The 24,425-nt window shown below is 33.4% G+C and overlaps 1 protein-coding gene across 1 annotated transcript in view; it reads right to left on the bottom strand.

Moving 5' to 3' along the window:
• Positions 1 to 678: 678 nt before the first annotated feature.
• Positions 679 to 24,425, bottom strand: part of tbc1d16 (TBC1 domain family, member 16) — a 36,096-nt gene continuing 12,349 nt past the window's right edge. The window contains exons 4-12 of the mRNA XM_051106460.1: positions 16,262 to 16,450; positions 15,580 to 15,727; positions 13,762 to 13,926; positions 13,417 to 13,565; positions 8,841 to 8,975; positions 7,022 to 7,208; positions 6,717 to 6,896; positions 3,564 to 3,710; positions 679 to 1,459 (exon numbers count right to left, since the gene is read on the bottom strand). Coding sequence (XP_050962417.1) covers positions 1,193 to 1,459; positions 3,564 to 3,710; positions 6,717 to 6,896; positions 7,022 to 7,208; positions 8,841 to 8,975; positions 13,417 to 13,565; positions 13,762 to 13,926; positions 15,580 to 15,727; positions 16,262 to 16,450 — 1,567 coding nt within the window. The 3' untranslated portion in view covers positions 679 to 1,192. The remainder of the gene's footprint in view (positions 1,460 to 3,563; positions 3,711 to 6,716; positions 6,897 to 7,021; positions 7,209 to 8,840; positions 8,976 to 13,416; positions 13,566 to 13,761; positions 13,927 to 15,579; positions 15,728 to 16,261; positions 16,451 to 24,425) is intronic.

Here is a 24,425-nt window from a genome sequence, read left to right as displayed (position 1 = left end):
AATACCATGGTGAAACTATAGTTAGTGTAGCAAAACCGTGGTTAATGTATGTTTACCATGGTTTCACTACAGTAACCAAGGTTTTATTATAGTAAAAGTGTAGTAACCATGTTTTTGGAGCATTGATTACCATTTGTATAACTATAGTTTTACCACAAATACCACGGTGAAACTATACTTGGTGTAGCAAAACCATGGTTAATTTATGTTTACCATGGTTTTAACACAAACACCTTGGTGAAACTATAGTTGGTGTAGCAAAACCATGGTTAATTAATTTTTACCAGGGTTTCACTACAGTAACCATGGTTTTTACCACAAATACCATGGTTAAACTATAGTTAGTGTAGCAAAACCGTGGTTAATATATGTTTACCATGGTTTTACCACAAATACCATGGTGAAACTATAGTTGGTGTAGCAAAACCGTGGTTAATTTGTTTACCATGGTTTCACTACAGTAACCATGGTTTTATTATAGTAAAAGTGTAAAAATTGATACCATTAAAGTAAAAATTGATTACCATTTGTTCAACCATAGTTAGTGTAGCAAAACCGTGGTTCATTTATGTTTTCCATGGTTTAACTATAGTAACAATGTTTTTTGTTTGTTTTATTAGTAGTAAAACCATGGTTCATTTTCGTAAGGGAAAAAAACGACTCATGATAAGTGGAAGATCTTATCCCATCTATTTATCATCATTTATTGTGAGGATATGAAAGGCATAGATGATCATAAAACAATGTTGTGATATCAGAGACTTCATTCATTGGCTGATTGTTTGATTCATAGTTGAAAATTGCACAAAAAAATGAACAAAAATATGCAATCAAACCCAAACTAAACAGAATAAACACAAACGTCCTTCCACTGTGGTAACAAACCACACAAACATTAACACATGCATACATTGTAGATATAAAATAACCAAACTAACCAAAAATATTTGAGATGTCAGTCCGCAAGATGTGACTTCATGAAAGATGGATGAAACCCTTGATTGTTTGTGATAATTGTACTTGTGAATTATTGATGAAACTGTTGATGAAGCTCCTCAACCTCCAAAAGAGGTTGTTAGCATTGGTACCCTGTATGCACAAGGCAGTGTTTCATACCAGACAAAATGGAGACCTGAAATGTGGCTCAGAGGCTAAGCCTTGTGGGTATTGGCGTTCCTGAGGCGTGCTTGAGTCAGGAGTGCTTGCGGAAAGTGAAAATGTCTCGTGTCTTGGAGCCCCTCTTGCCCTCGTTGGGCTGGTTAGGGCTGGGTAAGGGTGGGCTCTCTGGGGTGGCGGTGCCTCCATAGGGGCAGCTCTGAGAGTCGGGATGCTCTCCGGAACATTCTATGGTGGGGATGTAACGGCTATCCCACATTCCGGGCCCGCACAGTTTACACAGGTCGTGTAAGCTGCAGGGAATTCTGGGAAGAAGGCGGAACTGATAGAGCAGGCTACGTGCCTAGGAGTAGAGACAATGAGAGAAAAAGACAAGGGAAGAAAGACGGACTAAAATTAGAAAAAATACTAGGCAAAGCTAACATATTATAATTGATATTTAGCTCTTTCATTATTTAACAAAAGCATTCCTGTAACTGAGACAGCAGAGAACGGCAATGCCAAGGTCACGAGTTTGATTCCCAGGAAATGCGTGATCTAACAAAACATGTATACCTTGATGCAATGTAATTTACTTTATGTGTCTGCCAAATGCACACATGTAAATGTAAATAAATTAATGCAAAATAAATTTGTGCAAAATAAATAAAAAGTGCAATTTAAATTTGCTAAATAGATAAATAGTGCAAAATAAATAAATAAAACAAAATAAATAAATAAAACAAAAAAAAGCAAATAATATAAAAGTGGTATAAATGAAATAAAATAAATTAAAAATAAAATCTAAATAAATAAACAGTGGAAAATAAATAAACAATGCAGAATAAATAAAGAAAAAATAAATATTCAATCTACATATCAAGAGATAACTAAGGTAACTTTTATTTAGTGAAAGTAAATAACAAAATAGCTAAACAGATAAATAGTGCAAAATAAATAAAAAAACAAATAAAAATAAGGATAAATTGCAATAAATTAAAATAAACAAAATTAAATAATGTCAATACAGTTAATAAAAATGAATAATAAATAGTGGAAAATAAATAAATAATGCAAAAATTATTAATTATAAAACACTGCATAAATTAATACTGAAAAAAATATTCAATCTACATATCAAGAGATAACTAAGGTAAATTATTAATAATTTAGTTAAATTAAATAAAATTGCTAAATAGATACATAATGCAAAGTTAATAAATACATAAAACAAAAACAAATAATAAAAAATAAGGATAAACTGCAATAAATTAAAAATAGATGTAAATAATGTAAATACAATAAATAAATAAAAATAAACCATAAATAGAGGAAAATAAATATAAATAAATAAATGAATAAATAAATGAATTATAAAACAGTGCAAAATAAAATAAATACTGAATAAATATTCCATCTACATATCAAGAAAACTAAGGTAACGTATTTAGTAAAATTTGAGTTAAATTAAATTACCAAATTGCTAAATACATAAATAGTGCAAAATAAATGAATAAATAAAGATAAATTGCATTAAATAAAAATAAAATTAAAATTAAATAATGTAAATACACTAAATAAATCAAAATGAAAAATAAATAGTGAAAAACAAATAAACAAAACAAAACAAATAATAACAAATAAAAATAAAAATAAATAAAAAATGAAAATACAATAAAGAAAAATAAATAATAAATAGTGGAAAATAAATAAATACTTTTATAGTAATAAATATAAAACAGTGCAGAATAAATTAATAAATACTGAAAAAGATATTCAATCTACATATTAAGAGATAACTAAAGCGACTTATTCAGTAATACTTAAGCATCTCGTTAAAAAGAATAATTCACCTAAAAATGTCTAATCAGTCGTAATGTAGTATTACTATATTACTTTCTACATTACTAATATTATTGCCATATTCTTTCTTTCCTCTGTGGAACACAAAAGGATATTTTTTCCAAGTTGCTCTCAGAGATTTTCTTTTCTTTTTGTAGCTTCATTGACAGTTCCCATTAAAATCATATTATTATTAGACATCCTTTTATTCAATCAATAAATTAATAAAACGAATGAACGAACGAACTAAATAATCACTGAAATCCTAAAAGCAGTATTTCTAAAATTCCACTGAATTTTTTTACATAACATATTATCAGTTGCTCAACCTAATGTTTGCTAGTATTATGGCTATAATGTCAGGTTGACCAAAACAGGGTGCGACTGCTTCTGTCATAATCTCTACGGTACAGTTGTGATTTTGCGAGATATTTCTCCAGAGATGATAGCATGTTTGGCATACTAACTTTTGTTGCTGTAAGAAAAATATGTTTTGTATGCAGCGCTAGAGAGATGCATCACTTCTGGATGACACAAAGACACAGCATACATAACCATGAGGAGCTCTGTCAGCGTGCGTGCGTGTGCGTGTGTGTGTGTGTGTGTGTGTGTGTGTGTGTTCATACCTTCCTCAGCACCAGCTCTCCATTCATGTGCATGGAGAGGTTACTAAAGTGCAGCAGCATTTGATCTGTAGCGAGCTGCTGTTCTGTGACATCATCGCCGTACAGCACGATGATGGCGACACACAGGAACAGGTGGAAGTAGTCCGTCTGTCAGAAAACATACACATTCAAACACAGAATACATGTAATTGCATCCCTGCACCAAAACAACACTATAAGCTAGACCAGTTGCGATGACCAAGTGCATATAGACCAATCAAAAAGCAGTAAATGATGATATGCAAATGAGGGGGCAACGACGAGACAAACCACTTTGCTCCCCAAAATCACCTCGTTATTACCATGCCAATGTATGCAAATGGATTCTGCGGAAACCTGATAATTAGCATCTCATCTTCATTAGACTCTCAGCAGATCCTTAAAGTGATACAGACACCCATTCGTTTATCTAAAGGGGAAGAATTAGCATTTATCCAGCGAAAGTGCATTTAAGGAACAACATAGTCTTGGTTTCCATGGCTTCAGAGATTTCCACATCATGCGTCGGTTTGAACTTTCACCCAAAGTCTTGTTGAATTTTTATAGCAAGAACCGTGAATAAGTAAAAAACAAAGGAAGTCAAAAAGAGAAATAAACTTCTGTAGTCATACACAGTTAGTTTCCATTTGTTTTAAACGCGTAACCGCACAACATTTAACCTATGAAGGCTTTACAAAAACATCTGTACTTCTGTATGCTTCGGTCATTTTAATGAACTTGTGTGTGAACGTAAGTAAATATTAAGAAAACAGTAGCTAGAATATTTTTCAAAAATTCATTTTTTGTGTTCCACTGAAACTTTTTAAAAATAATTTCCCCCAAGGTAATGTTATAAAGCATGATGTTTTGCATCATAAGCAATTAAGGGGACAAGCTAAACAACAGAGCTAATTAGCTGTCTTTAATTACTCCGTAAAGACCAGGGTTCTCCAACCCTGCTCCTGGAGACCTTCCTGCAGACTTCAGTTCCAATCCTGCTTCATCACACGTCTGTAAATAAGTACCTTTACGAACAACAATCATGGTTTTACTACAAAATGCCAAAAAAAGACAGTTAATATAGTTATACCATGGTACCCACAAATTAACCATGCCTTTGCTACACTAACCATAGTTGTAGTAAATCTGTGGTTATACAAATGGTAAACCAAAGTACTGCAGTTTTACTTTAATAAAACCATGGCTAATTGACACCATGTTAGAGATCCCCATTAAAGGTTCATGAAACCCCGGACTACTTTTTCTGAGATTTTAGCAAAGGTGTTTGTGTTGCACATCATGGATGACAATGTTAATATCCATTACTTTTAATTGTTGAGAAAACTGGTTAATTTTGAGCTTTTTTATGCTTTTTTTTGCACAAAATGAAACTGTGTGAACCATCTGAACCCAAAGTTGACTCTCTCCACAGCGCACCACGCCCACTTCTGCAGCATTTTTTAAAAATGTGGGGAGAACTAAACAGTGCTAAAACAGGGGGTTTCATGACCCTTTAAAGGATTAGTTCACTTCCAGAATAAACATTTCCTCATAATGTACTCACCCCCATGTCATCCAGGATATTCATGTCTTTCTCTTTTCAGTTGTAAAGAAATTATGTTTTTTGAGGAAAACATTTCTGCATTTTTCTCCATATAATGGACTGATATAGTTCCCTGAGATTGAACTTCAAAAACTGAGCTTCATAAATGCAGCTTCAAACGATCCCAAATGCGGTTATAAAGAAGGGTCTTATCTAGCGGAACGATTGGTTATTTTCATAAAAGTAATACAATTTAAATACTTTTTAATCTCAAACGCTCATCTTGTCTTGCTCTGCCTGAACTCAGTTAGGGTATGTCAAAAAACTCCCATCTCATAAATCGCTATCTTCTTTACATGTTCACTTTGCAAAGACTAGGTTGGTACTTCTGCAGCGATGTAGGATAAAATACGATTGGAGTTTTTTGACATATTCATGTGTATTCTGGCTCAAGGCAGTTAGGGTATGTCGAAAAACTCTGACCGTATTTTCTCCCTCAACTTCAAAAATCATTTCAAAATCATCCTACATCACTGCAGAAGTACTGACCCAGTCTTTACAAAGTGAACATGCAAAGAAGATCAAACACCCTGAACAAAAAAGGTAAAACAGCGATATAGGGCGATTTTGAAGTTGAGGGAGAACATGAGATGGGAGTTTTTCGACACACCCTAAGAGTTCAGGGAGAGCAAGATGAGACGAGCGTTTTAGATTGAAAAGTATTTAAATTGTATTTTTTTTAATGAAAATAACAGAACATTTCGCTAGATAAGACCCTTCTTTCTCGGCTGGGATCGTTTACAACCACATTTGGGATCATTTGAAGCCGCATTGAAACATTTCGGAAATTCAAAATCGGGGCACCATATCAGTCCATTATTTGGAGAAAAATCCTGAAATATTTTCCTCAAAAAAGATAATTTCTTTACGACTGAAGAAAGAAAGACATGAACATCTTGGATGACAAGGGGGTGAGTACATTATATGTAAATTCTTGTTCTGGAAGTGGACTTCTCCTTTAAGTTTTTTGAGGAAAGCATTACAGGATTTTTCTCCATATAGTGGACTTCAATGGGGATCAACAGGTTGAAGGAAGGAATAATGATCTTATGTTTTTAACCACAATTGCCAGTTTTGCAGTAGCTCTTTACACTAGCACTTTACGAGAACGGTTTGGTCTATCAGAAATCTTTTGATAACATTTTGCCAGCATGAACACGATCTAAACCAATTTTGGTGAAAATCGGACGAACAGTCTAGGATGAGTTCAATAAAGTATTTTTTTTTCTCAAAAATTTTTTATTTTGGTATGAATTTGACATTTATAACATTATGGTTTAACCACTGATGTCACATGGACTATTTTACTGATGTTCTTACTACCTTTCTGGGTCTTGAATGTGTCAGTTGCATTGCTGTCAATGGGTCAGAAAGCTCTTGAATTTCATCAAAAATATCTTAATTTGTGTTCTAAAGATGAACAAAGGTCTTACGGGTTTGGAACGACATAAGGGTGAGCAATTAATGAGAGAATTTTAATTTTAGGGTGAACTAGCCCTTTAACCTACAAAAACAATTGACAATTGTTGTACCTGATAATGTGCCCAGCAGGCCTCCCACATGCGCAGGGCTTCGGCATCAGGAAACTCGCGCTTGAAACACAAAAGAACCCAGCGGTGGCAAAACAGCAGCTGAAGGCCGTCCTCACCCAACCGGGTCAGATGCTGGTGGAAACGAGGCAGCATCAGCCGCAGGAGCTCCCTCAGGTACATCTGGACACACACATGGACATAGCAAATAACACGCAAAGTATTAACAAGAACAACATTTACGACATGAAAAGACAGAACGTGTGAATTATCTATTGACTAGGCACTTGTAGATGAGATGTCCTCACCAGCTGCCTCTCCATATCCTCATCTCTAGGGGAGCTGATGAAGATGGTGTTCTCCATGAGACCCACAAAGCACCAGAACGTGTCGCTCTCATCCTGGATCTCGGTCAGTAGAGGAGCCACCAGGTCCGACATGCCCTGACAGTAGCCCATGTCTGAGTTAAACACGGCGTAGTTCAACAGGATACGTCTGGGAGAGAAATGGAAAAATGTAACTTTGTTTTTTTGCAGAATGAATTAATGGTATGTATTATCAGTTGGATGGTGCAGATTTATTACATAATATACTGAAACAGCCATAACCTAAGGAGAAAATACTCATCCTATCTATAGCCACAGTGGCCTCGAATGGTATTTCAACATTTAATTCATACTTAATAATGAATGAAATTGCAGTAGATAATAATAATAATAATAAACATTATTCTTACTTGCAATTAAAATATTTCTAATAACAATATATTTATTATAATATAATATAATATAAATGACATCGTAACTTAACTTTATTTTTTAAATTTAATGTTTTTAAATATAAGAATAATTCATTAATTTAATGTCAGTAAAATATATTATTATTATTATTATTATTATTATTATTAATTATTAATTACTACTCCTACTACTAAACTTACTACTAAAATTCATATTTACTGTAATATAATATAATATAATAGACATTTTATGTATGACTTGGTCTCTTAAATTTTCATTCTTAGAAAAAGAATAAAATATAAATATAATAAAACAAATTATTATTATTATTATAATGATTATTATTAAAAGTATAAAATAAAATAAGTCAAATAATATATGTAATATAATTATTTTAAGTAAGAATTTTAAATTTTAATCTTTTAAAATAATAATAATAATAAAATATTAATATAATAAAACATACTATTATTATTATTAAAGTACAAAATAAGTAATAAAGTCAAATAATATAATATATAATACAATATATAATTTAATGTCATTTTAAGTATGACTTGACAGCTTAAATTTTCAGACTTTTTATATAATAATAATAATAATAATAATAAATATGAACATAATATAATATCATATAATATAATGATATTAAGTATGGCATAGCAGCTTCAGTTTTCATTCTTTTCTAAATAATAAGAATAATAATAAAATATTAATATAATAAAACAAATTATTATCATTATTATTATTAAAAGTATAAAATAAAAATATTATTATTAAGTCAAATAATATAATATAATGTAATATAATATAATATATAATTTAAATGTCATTTTAAGTATGACTTACCAGCTTCAATTTTCATTAATTTTGAAATAATAATAATAATAATAATAATAATAATATAATATAATATAATATAATGACATTAAGTATGACATAGCAGCTTCAGTTTTCATTCTTATCTAAATAATAATGATAATTAAAAAATTATTAATATAATAAAACAAAATCTTATTAATAATTATTATTTTATTTTCTACTTTAAATAATAATCATTTGTTTTATTATAGTAATAACTGAAGCTGCTACATCATGCTTAAAATGTCATTATTATATAATGTTATTATAAAATGTTATATTATATTATATTATTTGACTTAATAATAATAATTTTATATTACACTTTTAATAATAAGTCAAATAATATAATGTAATGTAATGTAATGTAATATAATATAATATAATATAATATAATATAATATAAGGACATTTTAAGTATGATGTGGCAACTTTAATTTTGCACAAATGTTTGTCAAATTAATGTGTTCAAATGTAAGCACATATTTCTATGGGTGAATATATTCAGTGAATATGTTTATCTAACCTCATGATTTCTACATTGGGGTTGTTCTCTCCTCTAAAGAACATGTTGCTTCGGTCAGTTCTGACAACATCTTTATCAACAGTGAACTGGACCTTCCTCCAGAACTCACTGTGCTCCTCTGGACTCATCGACAACCTGTGGAGGGAAATGGAAAAAATGAGATCAACCGCTATAAAAAAAGATGAGAGGTAAAGAGGAGGAGAGTAATGAAAAGTCAAGTCAACAAACACATAACAGAGAGGAAAAAAAAGATAAGAAAACTGAACAAAATGAAACAAAATGAACAAAAAAATAAGTAAAACAAAAAAAATAAGAATGCAAAAAGGAAATGAGGAAAACAAAACTTGAAGAAAAAGAGAAAAGAACAAAAGAAGAACATAACAAACAGAGCAGAACAGAACATTAGAGAACAGAACATGAAGCACCATGTCTAAAGTGGTTAAGTAACATTCCCATCCTGAAACATGATGGCAGTCCCTCTGGCTATAGACATTCTCATAACAAGCAGGTGGGATTTCATTAACACTGTTTGTTTTGCTGGAATTGATGCCAGACCTGATGCAACTTCATGTAAGTGTTTCGAGACCTGTGTTTGTGTGAACTATTCCCACACCGCTCTCTGACTCCCTCTCTGGCCCCTCGAGGTTCAGAGTGCTCACTGCTCAGCAACACCCTTCACACACACAAACACTATCAACCTATTTATTATTAAAACACAGACAAAAATAATCACTTCAAGAGACTCAGTGTTGACATTATGGCCACAAAATACAATCATTAACCCACTAAGAACAAAATACTGTACATACATTTACAAGCAATTATTTTTTTCTCATATAGTTGTGTTACACAAAAAATCTTAATTATAATCATAAGAAATAAATATGATAATATATACTGAAATATAGATAGATAGATATTTTTGTTTTTCCTTTTCTTTTAAATTCATGTCTATACAAGCACATACACTAAACCTATTTGTTATTAAAATAAAAATAATTGTTAAGATAATATTTGATAGTCTTGATATTACTGTAATAAAATACATTAATTCATGCAATTCAATGCCTCAATAAAGATAGTGAAATACTGTACATATTTTTACTTTTCCAACATTTTTTTGTTTTGGAAATATTTAAAATATATTTTTTTACAATATTTAAATTTTTTAGTCAATTTTTATTTAATATTCTTTAGTTCACGGTGGTAAAATTAATTTCTCTCCCATCTCTCTCTCTATAAAGCTGAACTTTACCACAGTGAAGAAATAAAATGTATTAATATTATATGTATAATACTAATCATTAATAATTATGTTTAATAATAATAATACTTTATGCACATCGGTATCAACATGAGGCTGTTTTGTGTCAATTTTGTGATCGACTAATGGCTAAAAATAATGCATGTGGCAATTTTATTTAATTTAGTGATTTATTAATGTATTGTTTTTATTTTTAATTTGAAATTAGTATTTAAAAAAATAAAAGCGCTGTAGTAAGTGTACTGCAGTGGCATTAGAAATGAATGAAAATGTGCTCGAATCTGAAACACGAGCGTTAGCCTTCAAAAGTGTTCTGTCAATGGCTTGACAACGATTTAATTGATTAACTTAATTATTTCCTCTGAAAGTCATTAAGCCCCTGAGCGCATATATCTGCACACATTTATTGATTGGTTATGACTCGGCTGTTAGAAAATCCTTTAGAGACTCACAGTGGATATAAAGACTTACTGTATAAAAAGACAGAAGGTACAGCAATGGACGCAATAATCATTGTCAAATGGCCATGAAATAAATATAGCTCTACCTACAGAGTAGAAAAAAATAGACATTCGTTGCCAAGACACATTCGAACAATTCTGGTTGTTGAAATAACAGAACTGAGTATTTGCAGTCAAAAAGTGCTTAGCCAGACATTTTCATAAGATTGCAGTAGAGATGTGACTGAAAACAACAGCAGGCGGTTAAAGTGGTTAAAGGTGTACTTAGCCACCGCTACATTGATTTCATGTAATGATCCCGAGGCTCTGAATGATTCACCAACCGCAAACCCAAACACCATCTAGCTAACTAGAAAAGCTGGAGGATCAGCTAGCCTGATGTGTCACAACAGCTCAGTTTACATAGCAAATCTCCAGTTTCAGACTCCCGAAATATCACATTTAGTAAACAACAGGTTATGTCAACCAGCCAATTCAAACAAAAGTGAGCAATCTAACAACTGGGTGTAGCTTCGTATTTTAAACATTGCATCACCAGAAGTAAGAGGTAGCAACGATAAGTCACAGCAATAACAGTGGTAACATAAATGAAACGTAAATAAATGAGGTTTTGCATTAAATACAGCTTAGGGTTTGGACAGAATTATATAGTAGTTTAAATTGTCTTGCCAATGAAATTACTACTGAAAACTGATTTCACTATAACTTTTACAGATCTCATTATCATTTAAAGATGATAGTAAAATCAATGTATACATGCCTTTGACAAAAAAAAAAAAAAATTAATGAATATAATACAATTTTAATTCAACCACATTTAAAAACTATTTACAACATGTTATTTACTGCTAAATAAATTATTTTTATAAATAATTTATAACTTTAAATTATGAAAGCTTTTTTTGTTTTGGACCTATTCAACAAAATGTAATTTTCTACAAAACAAATAATGCACATTTTAATAATACCTTTATGTTCAGAATAAAGTGCATTGATATGAACTGACTGATCATAGGCCTTATTGTTATATTATATTGTTTTTGTGTGAATAAGTTTTTAAGAGAAAAAAAGCATCATTTGTGGATCATTTTGGCAATGTTCACTGAGATTTATGACCATTCAGAGTCAAAAAAAAAGAAATTGTATATTTATATTTATATTTTATAATAATTTATAAGCATTTTTATAAGCATTTTTTGTATGTCAGTCAGGATTGTAACAAAAAGGTGTAACAAAACAAAACAAAACAAAAAAGTCCAAAATAGAAACACTATCATTTTTATTTTTGTTGTTATACCCTGTGTGAGGTAAATAACATTAACCAGCATAATTTGAAAGGGGGGGGTAATTGAACTAATTAACCAACCAGATAAATAAAGTTAATTGATTACTTAGTTAGTTAGGATAAATTAGTTATGAAAATGAGAAGATACGGAAACTGAACTAACCAACTAGATGGACAGATAGAAGATAGATGGTTTGTTAGGAACAGGAATATTTATGGTAACTAAACTAATCAACTAGATGGATAAAGTTACTTGGTTGATTGGTTAGTTAGATGGATAGGCACAAAGATATTAGTTACAGGATAAATGGGAGAAAGTAAATTAAATGCTCTAAACTAACCACCCAGATGGATAAAGTTAATTAGTTAGTTAGATGAATAGGCACAAAGATGTTAGTAAGTAACAGGATAAATGGGACAAAGTAAGGTGAATGTACTAAACTAACCAACTAGATAGGTCAATGTACTAAACAAAACTGCTACATGGATAAAGTTAGTTGATTGATTAGTTAGGATAAATGTTTACCCATACGGAGGTTAGTTAAGAAAATTAGAAAATAAGGAAACTGAACTAACCAACTAGATGGGCAGATAGAAGATAGTTGGTTTTTTAGGAACAGGAAAAGTTATGGTAACTGAACTAATCAACTAGATGGATAAAGTTACTTGGTTGATTAGTTAGTTAGATAGACAGGCACAGAGATGTTAGTTAGGAACAGGATAATTGGGATAAAGTAAGCTAAATATACTAAACTAACCAACTAGATGGATAAAGTTAGTTGGTTGGTTAATTAGTTATGATAAATATTTACCGATATGGAAGGTTAGTTAAGAAAATGAGAAAATAAGGAAGCTGAACTAACCAACTAGATGGGCGGATAGAAGATGGTTTGTTAGGAACAGGAAAATTTATGGTAACTAAACTAATCAACAAGATGGATAAAGTTGCTTGGTTGATTAGTTAGTTAGATAGACAGGCACAAAGATGTTAGTATAGGAACAGGATGAACAGGAGAAAGTAAAGTGAATGTACTAAACTAATCAACTAGATGGATAAAGTTAGTTGGTTGATTGGTTAGTTAGTTAGGGTCAAAATGACTGGAACATTAAAAGTTTAAAAAAAAAGGTAAAAGACATAAAATGTCAACTAAAGCAAAACAATTAAAAAGTTTAACACTGGTTTTTCTAATTGTATTGGCAGAATATTAAAACATAGCAAGCAGTGTTGTCAAAAGTACCAACTTCGGTACTGAAATTTTAAAAACACCCATTTTCCACTAACATTTGAGCACTGTTGAGTGGATACATCACTAATTGTGTGAGGCCATTGTGTTTACGCACTGAACAGATATGACTATGATTGGCTATAATGATCATCGCTCCACGTTCTTCAATGAACGCTCACACAGAAGCACATGGGAGCGTTTTTAAAATTGAAGTACTGACTGATACTGAAGTCGGTACTTTTGACAACACTAGTAGCAGGGAAAGCATGGCAGACTAGTGAGGTTCAGGCAAAAACGGTGTGGAACGAGCTTCTAAATCAGCACTAGTCTCTCTACTAACCTCCTCTGCTGGACCTCCTGGTACTCCACACGCTTCTGCAATCTCCAGGCTTCACGCTCCTCAGATGTGGAGTCGTAGTTGTAGTAGTGCAGCAGGAAGGGCCACACTTCACCACGGATGGATGGGTCAATGCCCCCGAAGAAGATCGCCTGAGAGAACAAAGACATTGGGTCAGCTGAAATGGCTGTCAGAATAAATCATATCATAACAAAACCTCTAAACATGACCTTAATGCACAGACCAATATTGTAACAGTATGCCATTCAGATATAAAGCAGCTGAGAAGACCAATTTAGAGAAGTAACGTTGATTCTAATTTGACTGACAGCTGTCAGTCAGTCTGACCTTCCTGAGCTTGTACTCCTCCACCACTTGTCCGTTGTTGTTGAGATGCCGGAGCCAAGAGCTGACATCCAGCCGCCGATACAGACGCTCCTCTGGGTGCATCTCAGCAGATGGTAACGTGGGTCTACGGATGGAAAACTGCATACATGACTTCTCATCCGACACCTGGAGCGGGAAGAGGGTGATAGAGGACAGGAAAGAACTGCAGGTGAACAATAAAGTCTACATGAATGATACAGACATATATACATACTTTTAACTAAATATAGTACATTAAAAGAATTAGTTCACTACCAGAAAAAACATTTCTGATAATTTACTCACCCCAATGTCATCCAAGATGTTAATGTCATTCTTTCGTCAGTTGAAAAGAAATGAAGGTTTTTGAGGAAAACAATCCAGGATTTTTCTCCATATAGTGGACTTTAATGGGAGCCAGCGGGTTGAAGGTTTCAGTGCACGTTCAAAGGGCTCTACACAATCCCAGACAAGGAATAAGGGTATTATCTAGTGAAACAATCGCTCATTTTCCAAGAAAAAATCAAATTTATATACTTTTTAACCACAAATGCTTGTCTTGCACTAGCTTGACTTCACACATTACGTAGTCACGTTGGAAAGGTTACGCGGGACTTAGGTGGAAGTACCAACCCAGTGTTTACAAAGCGAACTTGCGAAGAAAGTCAAATGGCCTTTACAAAAAAAGGTAAAATAACGATGTCGGATGATTTTGAAGTTGGGGGAGAAAATGAGATGGAGTTTTTTACCTTACCCTATATTTTTTGAACCAAAGTACACAGACGAAGAGCTAGTGCAAGATGTGCATTTGTGGTTAAAAAGTATATAAATTTGTGTTTTTCTTAGAAAATTAGCGATCGTTTCACTAGATTAGACCCTTATTCTTTGGCTGGGATCGTGTAGAGGCCTTTGAAGCTGCACTGAAACTGCAATTTGGACCTTCATCCTGTTGATCCCCATTGAAGTCCACTATATGGAGAAAAATCCTGGATTGTTTTCCTCAAAAACCTTCATTTCTTTTCGACTGAAGAAAGAAAGACAAGAACATTTTGGATGACATGGGGGTGAGTAAATTATCAGGAAATGTTTATTCTGGAAGTGAACTAAACATTTAAAGACAACAAGAATTTGTCCCTAGCCTTATTCATGTTATTCAAATGAAAAAAAAAAAAAAAAAAAGCTTTTCCATCAGTGAAAAGATTTTGCCTTTCTGCTCACATAAATAGGGTTGTGCAGCTAAATAATACAGTAATATGTAATATTACACTATGTAAAAATGTAACATGCTCATTTATATTAAGAATTATTATTATTATTAATATATTACTAATGAATAAAATAGTGATCCCACTATTTATGATACAATCTAATATTGACCTATAAAATCAATTAATTTCACTCAGGTTACAGAAAATTCTTAATTGATGCAAACCCCCCCACACATTTCAAATAAATGCTGTTGGAACTTTCTATTCATCAAATAATCTTTAAAAACATGTATCTTGGTTTCCACAAAAATATTAAGCAGCACAACCGTCGTCCACATTGATAATAATAATGTTTCTTGAGCAGCAAATCAGCATATTAGAATGATTTCTGAAGGATCATGTGACACTGATGGCTGCTTGCCATACATTAAAATAAAAAAGTGATTTTAAATTGTAATCTAATGAGCGTAAGAAACCTTTAAATAAATCTTACAGACCCCAAACTTTTAAACATTAGTGTATATGAGAGTGTAAGAGTGTGTTCCTTGCATATAAATGTGTAAAACTGATATGTTTGTTAGACTCTCCAGACCTGGTCTTTGAGCTGGGTCTCCCTGCAGCATTTCCACTGCTGAAACACCTCGGCCAGTTTATCCAGCCCCGCATGGTGGAAGTGAAGGATCTTGTACTGGCTCTCTCTGCTGGCGATGACCAGCTGTCCACAGGTGCAGGCCTCATCGCTGGAACACACACACGACACACAAACACTGTCACAAGACTGGTCTGGACACAAGACCACATACTGGAGATCAAGGACAAATGAACAGTACGAATTCACAAAAAGACCAGGATGTGATTTTCTCTCAGTAATGACATTTGTTATATTGTATTTTCACTTCATAAAATAACTATTAATGCATATTTTCCATAAACCCCCAGAAACATTAGAATTTTATTCACACCACAGAAATATTTTAATATCTTGCACAAAATCAGCCTGAGGTTAAGGAATAATGATTTATAACCTGCAGCAATAGCTATAACTAAATTCCCTAAAATGAGAACAGTGATGTAATACAAGGAGGTGAATTAAATATACGAGGTGTTTCATAAAACAAAGACTTATGAATAACATGTAACACAACAGTGTAAAAAAAAACCTAATAAAAGCCAGAGGCTATTCAGGAGGGATATTAAAAAGAATCAAAAATAAAACATTTCAAAATTTATGTATACTAAAATAAACTCTGGACTCTTTTAGGATCTCATCTGACCTGAAGAAGAGCCGCAGTGACCTCATGTGACCCAGGTCAACTCTGAACACCCCACATAGGTGCTCTAATGCCATGACTTTCTGCTGCTCCTCCCACCGAACTCCCTGTGATTGGCTGCTTTCGGAGGGGGCGTGGCTGTCCAGACTGGAGGCGGAGCTTGCAGAGTGAGCCATAGGTTCATCACATTCCCTGGAATTAATGGTATTAGAATATATATTATTATTAATGCAATTAAAATGAGAAAAATTATAAAATACTCATTTGTGACAGATTTTCTGTAAAGCTGCTATATATGTATTGTAAAAAGCGCTATATAAACAAAGTAAAATGAAATTTAAGATTTAACATTTACAGAATTAAAATATAATACTTCTCATTTCATTTGATTAATCTTTTCCATCAAGTTAATTAACTGTTATCTATCTGAAGCCCTTTTTATAAGATCTACATGACAGCTTAATTCAGCTGCTCTCTCTACTGTAAACCTGCACATCAATTCATTCGTTCTGCCCTGCGTTTCTAGTGTGAAACTCTGCGACAGCTGAAGGTATGGATACGTGCGCGTGTGAGAGAGGACACTGGAAGTGAAGAGGAATGAAAGGAATGCTGGGAGGTTATTGTGCTGGCAGGAGCCGAGCAGAGACACAAATCAAGCGGCCTGGCAGCCAATTTCCCCTGACAGCCCTCCTCTCTCTCTCGCTGTGAGCGTATCTCCCTGTAACTGTCTCTCGACCTCTCATGTAGCCAGGGCTGTAACCTGAACCGTGGGACCTCTGCTTCTCTCTCACACTCGTCTTTTTCTCTAACAGAGCACGTCTAACAGGCCAAAAGCACCTCCAGACACGTCCCCTGTCACAGATCTACTGTGGGAGCCGAAGGTTTATGGGTCATGTGGTATTTGAGAGGTCTCTCGGAGTCCACACTACAGCAGGATCACACACACGAGGCCATATGGCGGGCTGAGGCCGTGACAGACAGCGTGCGGTGCAGAGTTACATCTCATGTTCTTTACAGACCCTTGTTTTCTATTTTGTGCACCTCACGGTGGCTTTACAAAACAGCAAAAATGATGTGACTAAACTCAACTAACCAGCTAGATGGACAACTGCACAAAGTTGTGTGCTGGGAACAGTGTAAACAGGAGAAAGTAAAGTAAATATATTGATCTAACCAGCTAGATGGAAGTTAGTTGGTTGATTAATTAGTCATTTAAGAAGACAGATAAATCAGTCAAACTTTAGTTTGGGGACCAGTTCTCACTATTGACTATGATTTTTGCCTCAAACTAATTTGCTGCTTATTAATAGTTCGTAAGGTAGTTGTTAAGTTTAGATATGGGGTAGGACTAAGAGATCTTAAATATGGCCCAGAAGAATAAGGTATTTATAGCCAATATGCTGGCAATATGCATGTTAATAAGCAACTAGTTAATAGTGAGAATTGGTCCTTAAAATAAAGTGTTTATAAATAAATGTATACCCACACAGATGTTAGTTACAAACAGGAGAAAATAAGGCAACTAAACTGAACTAACCAACTAGATGGACAGATAGAAGTTAGCGGAGCTAGGTTGAATGGTTAAATAGTTCAATAGACAGACAGCCACATAAATGTAGTTAGAAACAGAAGAAATGAGGAAATAAGGAAACTAACTTGAACTAACCAAATAGATACCAAAAAATAATAGGTTGATTGGTTAATTAGTTGGATAGATTGATGAATAACCACATAGATGTTTGTTAGAATAAAAAGTACAAAATAAGGTGACTAAACAGAACTAACCAACTAGATGGAAAAATTTAGTTGGTTGATTAGTTAGTTAGGAACAGGATAAACAGGAGAATTTAAAGTAAATGCACTAAACTAACCAACTAGATGGATAAAGTTAGTTGGTTGGTTGGTTAGTTAGTTAGAAAGAAAGATAAATGTATACCCATATGGGTATTAGTTAGGAACATGGGAAAATAAGGTAACTAAACTGAACTAACCAACTAGATAGATAAGGTAACTAAATTGAACCAAACAAATGGATAGACAGAAATTAGCTGGGTAATTGGTTAAATAGTCAGATAGATGGATGAGTTGATTAGTTGGTCATTTAGTAACAAAAATGTTACTTAGGGACAGGAGAATTTAAAGTAAATGCACTAAACTAACCAACTAAATGGATAAAGTCAGTTGGTTGGTTGGTTAGTTAGTTAGGAAGATAGATAAATGTATACCCATATGGGTATTAGTTAGGAACTGGAGAAAATAAGGTAACTAAACTGAACTAACCAACTAGATTGATAAGGTAACTAAATTGAACCAACCAAATGGATAGACAGAAATTAGCTGGGTAATTGGTTAAATAGTCAGATAGATGGATGAGTTGATTAGTTAGTTACAAATACTAGTTAGTAACAAAAATGTTACTTAGGGACAGGAGAATTTAAAGTAAATGCAAGTTAAGAACAGGAGAAAATTAGGTAACTAAACTGAACTAACCAACTAGATGGACAAACAGAAGTTAGTTGGCTGAACAGTTAGTTCAATAGACAGATAGCCATATACACGTTAGTTAGGCCCAGGAGAAACATGAGGAAATAAGGCAACTAAATTTGACCAACCAAACGAATAGAAATGAGTTGGCTGATTGGTTGATTAGTTGGATAGATGGATGAATAACCACTTATATGTTTGCTAAGAACAGGAAGAAAAGGATGAAATAAGGTAACTAAACTGAACTAACCAACTATATGGACAGATAGAAGTTAGGTGGTTGATAAGTTAGTTGGTTTATTGTTAGCTGATAAATAGATAGATGGATAGGCACAAATATGTTACTTAGGAACAGGATAAACAAGAAAAGGTAAGGTAAATGTACTAAATTAACCAACTGTTTGGTTAGTTAGTTAGGAAGATCGATAAATGTATCAATATAGATGTTATAAGAACAGGAGAAAATAAGGTAAATAAACTAAACTAACCAACTAGATGGACAGACATAGACATTTGCTAGGAACAGGAGAAAAAGGATAAAATGAGGTAACTAAATTGAACCAACTAGATGAACAGATAGAAGTTAGGTGGTTGATTGGTAAGTTGAATAGATGGATGGATAAGCACAAATATTAGGTACAAGGTAACTAAACTAAACTAACCAACTAAATGAGCAGATAGAAGTTAGATGGTTGATTAGTTAGTTGAATAGATGGATAGATAGGCACAAAGATGTTAGTTAGGAACAGGAGAAATTAAGGTAACTAAACTGAACTAACCAACTAGATGGATAAATTTAATTTATTGCTTGGTTAGTTAGATGGACAGATGGATGAATATCTATATGTTAGTAAGGAACAGGAGAAATGGGAAAGACTAAACTGAAAATGGGAAGACTAAACTGAACTAAGCAAACAGATGGACAGATACAAGTTAGTTGGATACATGGATAGTCACATCAGGAGAAACATGAGGAAATAAAGTAACTAAACAAAGCCAACCAACCAAATGGATAGATTAGTTAGTTGGTTTATTGGTTAGTTATTTGGAAAGACACATAAATATTCATACCAGTGTTAGTTAGAACAGAAGAAATACAAGATAATAATGGATAAATGGTTAGATAGCTGGGTAGTCAGATAGGCAGATAAAAATTAGGAATATTAGAAAATAGAGCAACTAACCTGAAGTAACTAACTATATAGACAGGCAGAAGTTAGTTTGGGTGAATGTTTAATTAGTTGGATAGCCACATAGATGTGACTGACTCACTGAATGACAAAATAACCAACTATAGTTACTGAGATTCAACTTATTACATATCTGTATGGCTGGCCATCCATCCATCTGTGTTATAAGTGGTAACTCTAAGTTTTTCCAGGGACTAAACTCCCACTGGGATAAGCACTACCTCTAAGGGCCTGTTTATTACATCACACAGAAACAAATGCCCCAGAGTCAGAGCCGTCAAACATTGTTAACACATTACCATTACATCATCCTCAAGCAAAACATGACCTCAATGGGACAGGATCTACAGTTTTTCCACCTCTGCCATCCACATGGCCTGGTTTCACCTCCAGTGTTTTATTCTGCATTTTTTAAACCTGATTTTCTGTATCTATTCTTGAAATACAGATGCAGACATATTGAAAACTAAGCTAATTTCTCATAGATGCTAGCCAATTATAACAAAGGTCATTTACATATGTAATTCTAAAAATCATTGACAGGATGGAAATTTTCATTAAAAAAACCCCATCAAAATCTCCAAAGGTGAAGAATATGAAACAGACACCAAAAATGTAAACCCTACATTGAGCCAAACCACGACAAGAGAAGACGAAGAAAAACTACAGAGAAGGAGGGAAAGAAAACATCTAGTAGGGAAAAACACAAGAGTGTGAAGGCAAAGGAGGAAGAAAACTTCACAGGCAGAATAAAAGAGAAGTCAAATATAAACACTGAAGGATCCAAAGAGGAAGTGCAAGTCAGAAAATGAATGGCAAAAGAAAGCGTTCTCCACCCAAAGGAACAGAGAGGAACGAAGCCGTTCATCACAGACAGTCAAACACAAACCACTGATATTTATGATCCGATGGCCAGCTCATGTCCCGGCCTCACCCCCGCAGCTCAGGCCAAATAACAAAGGGAGGAAATCATGCTGAAAGAGGGAATGTAAGATCAAGCAGCTGGGGGAGGGAATCTGTAGAAGATCACAGACTGAGACTCTCACTGCCAACCTGCTGAAAGCTGCACTTTGTGGCTCTCTCTCATGCATATCGCCCTGTAATGTCTCCACCTTGTGGCCACAGTGGAGCATTACAAGTATAGTTGACCTACACAAATATATTTGTGTTCTCAAGTATACTAAATAAAATATTTCGAAGAATGTTCAGCAGCTGGTAGCCACTGGCTTTCACAGTATAGAAAAAAAAAAACATATACTATGGCTAGCAGCAACTGTTTGGTTACCAACATTCTTCAAAATATCATCTTTTGTGTTCAGCAGAAGAAAGAACCTCATACAGGTTTGGAACAACGTCATTTGACAAACTATTATTTTAAAATGGCATGCATAATGCAAAAATCATGTTGGTATTACATGACAAGCACTAGTTGTGAAAAATTGTTGACAAAAGTGTTACATCATTACATCTGTGGTAACACTTCTGAAAGATGGTCTGTGATCACAGGATGCTGGAGAGGTTCAGAACAGGAACACTTGATGCTGTGTAATAAGGCATGCTGAGCTGATCTATGAATTATGAATAAGCTCTGTGCAGCTCTTCTTACACAGACCTGCAGCAGCACAGCATGTACACGGCAGGCGCATGCTAACATTAACATCCTCTGAAAACACCTGCTGTAATGCAACGCTACATGTGCAACTTCAGTTCAAAAGGTTACATAGTCTAGTAAGATGATAAAAAGACATTTACTGCACTTATTACATTTACTGCATTTATTACACACTACCATTCAAACATTTGGGATCAGAAATATTTTTTTTAAGAAATATTCAGCAAGGATGCATTAAAAGGATAGTTCACTCAAAACTCACCCTTATGTTGTTTCAAACGTAAGACCTTTGTTCATCTTTGAAACAAAATTAAAATATTTCTGATGAAATCCGAGAGCTTTCTGACCCTGCATAGACATTAACGCAATGCAAATATCTTAATTTGTGTTCTGAAGATGGACAGAGTTTGGAACGATATCAAGGTGAGTAATTATTGACAGAATTTTCATTTTTGGGCGAACTATCCCTTTAAACTGATCAAAAATGTTCTCATCTAAATAAATGCTGTTCTTTTGAACTTTCCAATCAAAAAATCCTGATAAAAATCATATTTTAAAAATATTACACAGCATAACTGTTTTCAAGATTCAGCTGAGCCTAGTAATTTTCCGAATCAATGTCTTTAGCCTTATTCATGTTATTCAAATGAAAAATGTTTCTCCATCAGCGAAAATATTTTGCATTCCTGCTCACGTAAATAGGGTTGTGCATGCCTAAGGAAGAAGTCCACTTCCAGAACAACAGTTTACAAATAATTTACTCACCCCCTTGTCATCCAAGATGTTCATGTCTTTCTGTCTTCAGTCGTAAAGAAATTACAGTTTTTGAGGAAAACATTTCAGGATTTTACTTCATATAATGGACTTCAATCGTGCCCCCGATTATGAACTTCCAGAATGCAGTTTAAAAGGGGTCTGAACAATCCCAGCCGAGGAAGAAGGGTCTTATCTAGCAAAACAATCTGTAATTTTTTTTTTTAAATAAAAATTTGTATACTTTAAGCACAAAAGCTTGTGCAGCACAGGCTCTGGGATGCGCATCCATGATGCTATGAATTAGTAATGTGTCATTCTTGAACGATTCTTTCATTTTGAACGAATCTTTAACGTGACTCGGGACGAACGAGTCGTCTCGGGGAGTGATTTGTTCAGTCGCACATGTGCAACATCCTATTATGTTCTGTACTGGAGTTAGTTCACCTGTTTCGAGTCTTTGGGTTTTTCGAGTTGTTCATTCATCTTATGGGGCTGTCACGTGATGAACGAACGACTCAAACCCGAAAACTTGTCAGATAAGAGGTGAGATGAGCTAATCATAGACTACAGACCCAGGTAAACAATGAATGAATCTTTTCTGTTTCTTACAGCATTATACTTTTGTCTTAAAAAAAGATATGTTTATTTTGCTGAATGAGACTCAAAGGTCCGAGTCGGTAAAATGATCTAAACTTCCTTCACTACTACGAATCACGTGTAAGTTCATCGTCTGTGTATGGCGAAATGGCGAAAAACTCCTGTTGTACCTTTTTGTTTGTGAACAGCGTTTACAAACTTACTTGCACTTTCTTAGTCTCTGCTCATTCGCTTTGTAAACACTGGGTCTGTAGTTCCATGTGACCTTTCAACGTGATTTAATAGTACGTGCGCATCCCAGAGCCTGTGCTACATAAGCTTTTGTGCTTAAAAAGTATATTAAAAAAAGTATTTTCCAAAAAAAAGCCCTTTAAAGCTGCATTTAAACTACATTTTGGAAGTTCAAAATCGGTGCACCAATGAAGTCCATAATATGGAGAAAAATCCTGAAATGTTTTCCTCAAAAAACATAATTTCTTTATGACTGAAGACAGAAAGACATGAACATCTTGGATGAAAAGGGGGTGAGTACATTCTTTGTGAATTGTTGTTCTGGAAGTGGACTTCTCCTTTAATAATATGGTAATATGTAATATTACAACTATGTAAATATGTAATATGCTCATATTTCTATTAAGAAATATTAATGTTATTAATATGTTAATAATGAATAAAAAAGCAATCCCACTATTTACGATACAATCTAATATTGACCTATAAAATTAAAAATATATATTTCATAGAAATTAAATGTGTTGAACCAAATGTGATTTCTTATTGTTTAATTATTAAATTCTGTTTCATTTACGAAACCAACAGCTGCCAATAAATGCTATTTTTCCAATGTTTGGGATCAGTATTTTTTTTTTTTTTATTAAAGAAATTAATACTTTTATTCAGCAAGCATGCATTACAGAAAAATTTTAACTGATCGAAAAATACATATTTCAGATTAATGCTGTAATGCACAACCATTGTCAACATTAATAATAATGTTTCTTGAGCAGCAAATCATCATATTAGAATGATTTCTGAAGGATCATGTGACACTGAAGACTGGAGTAATGATGCTGAAAATTCAGCTTTGATCACAGGAATAAATAAAATAAATAAATAAAATAAACATTTCATAATATATTCAAATAGAAAACAGTTTTACAGTTTATAATAATAATAATGTATTATAGATTAAACTAAGTGAGAGTTAATGTTTAAAAATCTTCCTGACTCTAAACTTTTGACCACTATTGTATGCAGAAACCATTTAAATTATTTTTTATTTCTGTTCTTCACTTTCAGTTGAGAACGAACAACTATAAAAAGCAGTTATGCAGAGTAAATGCAAATTCATTTGTCACACTGCAGACCATTTAATTTGAACCAGTGATGACAAAACGGTGAAACACTTTACAAAAAAGGTCAACTATATTAGCTAAAATACACATTTTAACCTAAAATCTTAAAAGGGGACATGGGATGCCCTTTTTTTTACAAGTTGGTATGATTCTTTAGATTCTGCATGAAATGT

The sequence above is a fragment of the Labeo rohita genome, chromosome 3, assembly GCF_022985175.1.
Source record: "Labeo rohita strain BAU-BD-2019 chromosome 3, IGBB_LRoh.1.0, whole genome shotgun sequence".
NCBI classification, from domain to species: domain Eukaryota; kingdom Metazoa; phylum Chordata; class Actinopteri; order Cypriniformes; family Cyprinidae; genus Labeo; species Labeo rohita.
The sequence above is the reverse complement of the archived record's forward strand: the minus strand, read 5'-3'. Positions and strand labels throughout refer to the sequence as shown.